General features: G+C 33.2%; 1 protein-coding gene across 1 annotated transcript; it reads left to right on the top strand.

Moving 5' to 3' along the window:
* The first annotated feature begins 5,256 nt into the window (after positions 1–5,256).
* Positions 5,257–9,347, top strand: LOC108574261 (hamartin). Its single transcript, XM_017936819.1, has 14 exons — positions 5,257–5,365; positions 5,439–5,704; positions 5,781–6,014; positions 6,078–6,271; positions 6,348–6,460; positions 6,525–6,763; positions 6,819–7,145; positions 7,223–7,411; positions 7,494–7,755; positions 7,835–8,058; positions 8,144–8,269; positions 8,344–8,580; positions 8,654–8,750; positions 8,828–9,347. The coding sequence occupies exons 1-14, from the start codon at positions 5,257–5,259 to the stop codon at positions 9,334–9,336; spliced, it is 3,126 nt and encodes a 1,041-aa protein (XP_017792308.1). The 3' UTR covers positions 9,337–9,347.
* Positions 9,348–9,622: the final 275 nt, after the last annotated feature.

The raw sequence follows: 9,622 nt of genomic DNA, 5'->3' as shown, positions 1-9,622 counted from the left end.
AATAGAATTTTCAAATTCATTAATTTAAAAAATTTTTTAAACTAACATTTTTATCTTATGATAATATAATGTATTAAATTACATTTCACCAACAACTTCTTTGATCAAGTACTATTATAGTTTTTAAAACTTGCAATAAAAATCACTTTTTATTTTATTATAAACACTGAAGAGATAACCATTCCCTTTTGTTTTACTTTAACCAAGTAAAAGGAAGGTTTATAAATTGGATGAATTAGAAATTGAAACTCCAAACGCTGCTATTATCTTGTAGAAATAGTGCATACTAAAAATTGTTGTAACAGAACTTTTAATCAAGACCAACACGTACAGTAAACAAATCACAAAACGAAGGATCCACAAAATACAAGCGCGCACAAGTATACTTTTCACACTTTTACAGGTAACTGTTCTAACATCAGAGACGAAGAATGTGCAGTGCGTTTCAAAATGTTTATGCGATGAAAAAGCCATAGGCTAGATGAACGAAAATTGAGCGTATAATACTCAGAAGATCGGAATGCGCTCTCATGCCAGTACAAGTGAGTTAGAACGATGCTTCCCGTTTCATGACGGTCAACGAAATGTTGTCCGGCGAAACATACGACTCTTGGATGATATTAGAAGCTTAATGGAAACGGAAACATTGAATTGATGCTACGCCAGTTTGTTAACCCGACACTAACAAGAATAAACGTATTGAAGGTCTTATGAAATGGCCGGCCAAATATTCGTTCTGTTAGAGCTCACGTTTTAAACCACTTACGTTTCTAATACAATGATTTCCTTAATAATTCGTTAGTCACTTTACATTCTTTCATCACGTAAATCCTAATAAGTGTACTTTCTTCGTACGTCAATATAGGAATATTCGATATAAGACTTGCCTCCTTACCGAAATCACTAAGATATTGCGACGTTCACTTTACGCCATATTTCCTACACAATACATCCAGGTGCTGCCGCGTAGTACAGTGAAACTCAACGATTCCTGCCGAAATTCTAGAACTAACACAAACGTACATCGGTGGTGGTTCTATGTGAAATGGCGTACGATGCGTAAGGAACATGTGCGAAAATCATTTTGTCAAACAATTTGTATCGAAGCGGCTGCAACATTTATTTGGTCGTGGGTAAATTGATAACTAGCAACAACATTTTAGTTCATATTATCACAGACGAGGTATAGGATAGTTCTAACACCATAGACGACGTACAGGATAGACCTAACACCTAATCTATTTCTGTGTCCATCGTTCTGAAATACCGATCGTGTAAAAAAATCACAGTTTTTGTTGTGCCCTCTACGATATAAAGCGGCAAGTGCAGGAATTACATACAATCCAACAATCAAAGATGGTAAAGTCGACAGATGTCAAGAAAAAATCCTCTTTTATTACATTTCCATATAAAGAGATACATACATATATTAGATTACACGGGTAGAATTGTTCGTAATCTTTTGATAACAGTAGAATACATGCATACGATGAATCATCTACTAATAAACAATTACGTTACTTTCGTATTGGTAATTTCATAGTTACGTTTAACTCTAATTCCAACCGCAACTAATATTGCAACCTTATTCTATGCCGCGTCGGTAACGTTGGTAGCGACATGAAAATGGTAAGGGTCTTCTCAGCCCCAAAACATCGGACAAAAACTTCCATAAGATGTTAATTCTATCTCATACGTCGTCTGTGATAGATCTAACACCTAATGTATTTTCATGTCCAACGTTCTGAAGTACCGATCGTGTAAAAAAACTGAAAGATGGTAAAGTCAATAGATGTAAAAAATTCTCTTTTATTAAATTACCATATAAAAATACACACATATATTAGATTACGTGGGTAGAACTATTGACATTCTTTCGATCTATTACTACATTTATTATAATTTACCTTTAAGTATTATGTAAATCATTAGATTTACAATCTGTATCAATCTAATATCAAGTACGTGAAAACTAATATCAAGTAAAAACCACGATTTTTTATGTATATAAGGGCACGATGTTTGATGCATTGGGGCTCAGTCTTTTACCAGAACGTTACTCCGCCAGTCGGAACGCGAGCAAGATCGGGTTGTAGTCCTTTTCGAACATAGAATTATTATATTCTCAATACGGTCTAAGACACCCCCGCGGCTCGTCGCGTAAATTGACCATTTAACTATTTAACTATCATTGTAACTGATCATTGGATCGAAGCAACTTGTAACTTCGCATTTATACTAGAATATATAGCTTTGTTAAGTTAGACTCACTCATTTCAACCAAACCTCTCCTGAGTAACATTAGCAATGAATTGGCTAGACTCACAAAGATATACCTTTACCTCTCGAGGTATATCTAACATTACGATACGCACAGTCCTCAACCCTTCTACCTATTGGAGAACGACGTAGTAACCACATGCGTTGAATGTTCCAGCCTTCCTATCTAACTAACCGAAATTCCGCTCCGTATAAGGACACAAAGCGTAACCCGTAACAGCACATATATTTTCACACATAAAATATTAAAAATGAAATCAAATATTTCATAATTATTATTATTGAAAAATGGAGTAGGTAACTGTTTCCGGTTGTAGGTAACCTACTGTTACTAATAAGGACACAGTTTGCACCAAAAATCCTCAATAATAATAATTAAAAATGAAAATGTAACAGCTGAAAAGAAAAGAAGATATTATACACATATTGTACATATATTTTTGCACATCAATTGAAATAAAAGTGATGTTAAAAAATATTCAAAGGCACTTTTCATCATTAGCAATTACTTGGTACACATTTGTTACTTTTCAAACTAGAGAATTTCATAAAGAAAGAATCTTTGCTAATTGAATTGGAATAAACAGTAATTAAAAAAAAAAAAAAACATTTCTATACCGAATACCAAGATGAAAAAACAAGGGATTAAAATTGTGTAGCATTTGTTTACACCCGTTACAATTTTCTCCGAAGAACACGCGAAGAGATATCTCAATATTCTTTTTCATAAGGACTTTCAAACCGAAATAATCGCACATTTTACTGTAATTTTGTCATTTTTTCTTTTCAATTAGCAATGAGTACGCGATGTCTTGATTTCACTATGAATATAACGAGTCGAACTACCTTCCACGTAACAATGTTTCTTTGCAAGCTTTTCATATCACACACAAGATATGAAAACCGTAATCTCGAGTATACTTCAATTCGTGCAAAGTTATTTCGAAAATTTACAAAAAAAATTCACCATACTCTACCGTTTCATGCAATCGCTGCACAAATTTGCATATACATACATACATATGTATTCTGTATCTCATCCGTGATATTATGCCCTTTATTTTTCATGACGAATGGTTCTTGAATTATATGTTTATAATTAATAGTTATATGTATTATTTAATATTGTATTACTTAATATATTCTGCATGTAATATTGCATCATGACATACAAATCATAGAAATGAAGAAATGCGATTACAAATAATGGGGTAACGTAGAATGCATACCCCTGTTAAAAAAAGAGACATTAACACGGTGATTAAAACGTAACAAGATAGAAACTATTTATTATCAAAATATAAATTTTTTAATTGCCATATTTTATTTTGTAAACACTTTCAATGCTTGTAATTAACGATAAAATATGGGATAAGCAGGGCGGACACGCAGGCAGTCTTAGAAACAAACTATAATTGGATATTAAACAAAATAACGTTTCTTCTGCATAATACAGATTTATTTATTGATAACCCCTTCAATATGAACTATTGAACGACTGGTGTTAGAATGATTTCTGCGCATGTCGCTTGCGCATCGTACGCCATTTCACATAGAACCACTACCGCTGTGCGTTTGTGTTATTTCTAAGGTTTCGGCAAAGATCGTTCATCTCACTGTAGTAACATTAGCCGAAAGCTACGAGTATGAAATACTATAGCACCCCGTATATGATTTCCATTTTAGACATATTATAATGTAATTATGCTGAAGTAATTGTTTCTAAATATCTCATTAGATTTCAAAACCTACGAAATAAAAGTTTTTTTCTACAAAAAATGAATATACATTTTGAAAAATTCAAAACAATAATGTAAAATAGAAATAGAAAATATTTTTATGACAGCATTTCTACAGTTTATGAGTACATTAAGTTCTAATAATAACAGTACAATCTTTAACTAGGCTAATTTTTTAAATTTCACCAAATATCAAAGTCTATCAAAGTGTTTACGAATAAGAAATTCTAGTAAATGATGATGTGTCGGATTGAATTCGCTTATTTCGTATTTGACTTAATATTGTAATCGTTTGATAATTTTATTAACACTAGTTAGGCAACACTAATTACGGTTATTTAAATATTGTTGTTTTTATACATTTAATTCATTCGCATATATTTGAAACTAATTATTTTCTAATTTCGACTGGTCATAATTTACATTGACATATGCTACATCAATATTTATTAACATAAAGGTAAGAATTTAATAATTGAAATTGTTGCAAAATACTTGAAAATAAAATTGTCGGTATTAGTTTTAGTAGTTTTTGGAACGTAAATAGAATAATTGCGCGATTGTGGCGCTATCCGTATTGTGGCAACATCAATGCATACCTACCAGTCTATGATATATCCGCGATGGTGTACCAGTCGCCATAGAACTCGTAAAATTGCTCGAAGTACTCGATGAACTTCGGGTAAGTTAACTTGTTAATTTCGGTCGACATATTCGTAACCGAAACCACCATTTGACGTTTTATTTAAAACTTCAAATAATATTTAAAAAATGTCTTTTACAGACATCGTTCCGAATGACCTTTTTATGAATATCACAGAACTGAACTGACAATTTTTTTTTATACATTAAGAATGAAAGATTCATTGATAATTTAGAAATATCGTGTATGAAATTCTTATTTGAATGATCATGAAATCGTATTATTAATGATTATTTTCATATAAAAGTATAATGCTATAATTGATGTGCCGATTTACGAAATTGACAGTTCGTGATAATTAAAGAGTTAAAAAGTTTTTATGCCTTTCGTATTCAATAAATTGATCTTTTCAGTCTTATCTTCTCTTATTGCAGGTATTCCCAAATTTTTTTGGCTTCTTATGGAGCCTGTTTTACATAACAAATGACAGATGGATGAAACTAAGTTTTATAAATTCACTTCTACTTCCATTATATGATCAGACGATCAGAATAAGTATCGTTTGTCTATATTGGAATACTAACTACCATCAAGATGAACATTAACTCAATAGGCACTGCTGATCTTTTTAATTTTTTGGAATCCAATAAACTTGGGGAGGTAGAAGAAATAAAAAAAGTATTCCACGAACTTTTTTTATGTAGTAAGTGAAGTTATGAAGTTAAAAACACCTGGTTATTCTTAATTTTGTTCTAATGATCTTTAAAATTTTGCAGCAAAAGACAATTGGTTGGTAAATGGTCTTTTTGACTATTATCTGTCTACAAATTCCTTGAGAGCTGTTGAGGTATTAGCTGGTGTTCGTGATCCACATGACAAGCATCTATTGGATCGTTTATCAGAAGCTCTTTCTAAATCTGGAAGTAGTGGCCAAAGAATTCAAACCCTTACTTTGTTAGGTCATATTGCTCGTCGTCAACCCACTTGGTTATACAAGCTTGCCAGTCATACTTTGTTTCGTGATTTACTTAAGTTACTTAAGGTACAACTAAATTTTAGTATAATAATTGATTACATCTGTAGAATAGCAGTGAACTTCATAATTACTCTAATTTTAGATGGAAGCAGATACATTATCCCTTATGAGTGCACTTCTTCTGTTGGTAATGTTATTGCCAATGTTACCTGCTGCTTTAGGACCATACCTTTCAGAAATTTTTGAGGTATTTGGTCGATTGGCCTCTTATTATTATCATCAATCATCATCTGTATTTTCTTCTCCTATGCATTTTACTTCTACAACAATAACAGGGACTATAGATAAAAATCATTTATATTTATTACATCTGCAAGTAAGTATTAATATTTAATTCAAAGTATGAAGAAATAGTTAATATTTCTTGGATTTCTTGTAGGTGGGACTGTATAGTTTATTTCACAGATTATATGCCATGTATCCTTGTAACTTCATTTCATATTTGAAACAACAATACATTCAACGAGATCAATTGGCTACTTTTACACATACAATTAGACCAATGTTGGATTCAGTGCGTATGCACCCTTTACTCGTTACTGCATCCAAAGATACAGAGATTTCTGCTGCTAGGTATATCTTCCAATTGCGAAAAGTAATGTTAATTTATATAATGAATTTTATATTTATTGTTTGTATTATTTTCTAGATGGAAAAAAATGGAACATCATGATGTTATGGCAGAATGCGGTCGTTTTACGCTAGATAAATGTCGGGAGGAAGTATTTAGAACTACGAATTCACGTTCTACGCCACCTTTAGGTTTGTAAGTTTTATTCAAAAGAAATGCAACTATGGATAGTTATACTATCAGTACATTTTCTAGATTACTCTTCTATGTGTACTCCAATAAACATTAGTGGAGGAATAGCGCCATCAGAAATTAGTAATGGTGAAGACCATACGTTTTGGTCGCCAAGTATGTCTGTGCCGCCACATAGTCCCCAGTTTCCAGCTACATCCCATGAACAACGATCTGCTCCTTCAACACCAAATAACAACAGAAGCGGTACATCTCCCCCTGAAGCTGCAGTTGAAGCCACTCCCGAAACAACTCCTGTTAAGGTACGTATGTAAAACTTCAAGAAATAATTGGAATTATATTTCAAATTGTGTACAGGATTTGCGAAAATTGTCAGTGAGGCAAGTACCTACGGGATCTGCTGCAGTTCGTGCTTTAACTGCATTTGGTAATGGTACGTTAGGACCAAGTTCACGACCATCTACGCCAATTCCCTTAAATCCGTCTGTATCTGGCTCTATGATTGGAAGTGGGGATGGAAACAATGCACATGGATTTCTGTCGCACAAGCTAAGTAAAATTATCGCAGAGAGACAAGTTGTCAGTCAACCCAAGTCATCCGTTAACGTCGATGAAGATGGAAGATTATCAGAAATGGACACAAATCAAAATGGGAAAAACGATTCCTGGCAAGAAGATCAAGAGGTTTTGTATTTTAGATACTTTTAGATGTATACTAATGAAAATTGGTAGAAGTGTCTATATGATACTGCATTGCGTAGGTTTTAGAAATCGTAAGCTTACAGACTGTTGGAAAACTCGAAAGTTCGAAGCATATTGAACAACAGGAACACCATAATGAAAAAATACAAAATGCTTTTGCAGATTTGTCTCAAAGGGTTTATCAATTACGTTTGTATTCTCAGAGTAAAATTTCGGCACAACATTTGAATTTCAGTTCTTTTTACAAAGTAAGATGTACTGAGTATTTGTTATGTGAACATTAAAAAAAAGAAGAAATTCGACATAATAAAATTATATGTATATTTACAGATTCGAAAAAGTAAATCTTGTCCTGATATTAAAATTCAAAAACAAATTGGTAATGATAAAATATTGGAAGAGACGGGAACACAAACATTTGATTTTCTTCCATATGAATATTTATTGTTGGGAATTTTGGATCAAAAAATTCAAATGAAAATACAAAAACGTACTCAACAAGATACCGAATTTAGATTGTCGCCAACTGCAATGCTTGATCGATACGTCGAAGCTTGTACGCGTGCCAGCAATTGCTCTGGTGACAAAATGAGTTAGTACAATATAAACTTTAATAGCAGATCTTATATTTTAAATCAATAGAAAGTTGAGTCAAGTATCTTTTTTTGAAGGGACTAACACGATTAAGCAGAAGCAAAGAAAAGAAAACGATGGGGAAGATGAAGTAGGAGAAGAAGATACTTTAGATATTGAATGTGCAAGTCAATTGTTACAGCTAATGCAAATGCAACTGCAATTCGAACGACAGCGTAGAGAAGTTCACGCTGAACGTAATCGAAGGCTTCTCGGTAAACTAAGGGATTCGCGAGCCTTAGAAGAACACAATTATGCTTTGGTCAGTTGGCATTATTTATTCGAAATAAGATTTGCAGACATTTTTAATTTTAGCTATTGCTAAACACGAAATTCTTATCATATAGACGGATCGGTTGAAAATAATGGAAAAAGAAGTAGAGGGCTTAAAGGCTGAATTAGAGCGTAAGAAGAGAGAAACTTGTCAAGCTGAAGACAAATACAAGGAAGCATTGCATCATTGGCAAACTAAGGTAATTTCGATAAAAATTCTATTGATCGTATTGCTAATTTAGATTTGTATAGTAACTCAATTAATAACGTACAGTGTGTAGAAGAACAACGATACAATCAAGCGTTGAAGGATCGTCTCGAATCTGTTGAACTTGAATTGAAGAATGAACAAAAGAAAGTAACGGATTGTGAGCAACGAATTCGTTCAACAGAGGCTTCATTGTTCGACGCGGGTCATCAGCTAAGAGTAGCCTTAAAAGCTGCAAATCGTAGTAAAGAACTAGAACGTACTCTTGATACTGTACAGAAGAAATTCCTTCTATTCGGAGAGGTAGTATTTCAAGAAGTTATATACGTACTCGTGTGATTTTTAATATATTAAATTTGTTTTTGTGTTTCTGTAGGCACATGAGAAATTGCAAGAAAGTACAGGTGGTCTTTCACCAATGACAAAACAAGAAGTAACACAAGTACAGAAGTCATATGCAGAAGAATTAACTAGTAAGTATATTTTAATTATTCATAAACGATTTCAAAAGTATGTTAAACGCAAGTTACGTGAAATGTGATACTTTTAGGTTTACGACGCCAATTGGAATCGCGGACATCTCTTGTAGAAGCCTTGAAAATACGTCTGAGTGAACTAGAAAATAAGGATGCACGAAAAGAAGCGCAACTCGTAGAATTACAACGCCTCTTACAAGAAACGAAAGATCAGCACGAAGCTGAATTAGAAGCTGTTGAGTCAAAATATAAAGCGCAAGCCGAGATCAATCTTCTTCTTGAAGGTCGTATACTTGAACTTCACGGTACTTTAGAAGCAGCAACTTGCAGTAATACTACTGTGAACAATCTAGCTTCTTCGGCATCGCCCAAAGAAAGATCACCTCCACTGTCAGCTAGTTTAGCTTCTTCCAGTGAGGGAAGCCTTGCCTTTATTCATTCAAGTACTGGAATTATAATGAATGACTGCTGTGATACCGCAGGTGAAATTCCTAATCTCCAAGCTATCGTCGAACCTGTGCCAAGCCAGGCAACTTCACCATCTCGTCAACATCAACAAAGACGAAATCCGAAACAAGACTAACGCTACGCAAATCCGACTACCGAGTCTTTTCGCATGCAGCTATTCTATTGTGCACGCGTGCAACTGTTATCCAGTGATGTGGTATTAAATCAGAAGAAAGTTCTTTGTAGCTTTTTATCGACATATTATGCGGAATTCATAAAAATATTATTATCGCGTGATTTCGATAAATAATTGAAAATACACTGGTAATTAATAAAATTACTAGCATGATATGATTTCACTCTTGAGAAATGAATTCACAATGAATAAATGGTTGAGATATTTTGTGAGCAATTTTATATGT

This window comes from Habropoda laboriosa, unplaced genomic scaffold (genome assembly GCF_001263275.1).
Source record: "Habropoda laboriosa isolate 0110345459 unplaced genomic scaffold, ASM126327v1 scaffold176, whole genome shotgun sequence".
Taxonomy (NCBI): domain Eukaryota; kingdom Metazoa; phylum Arthropoda; class Insecta; order Hymenoptera; family Apidae; genus Habropoda; species Habropoda laboriosa.
This window is presented reverse-complemented; position numbering and strand designations above follow the sequence as displayed.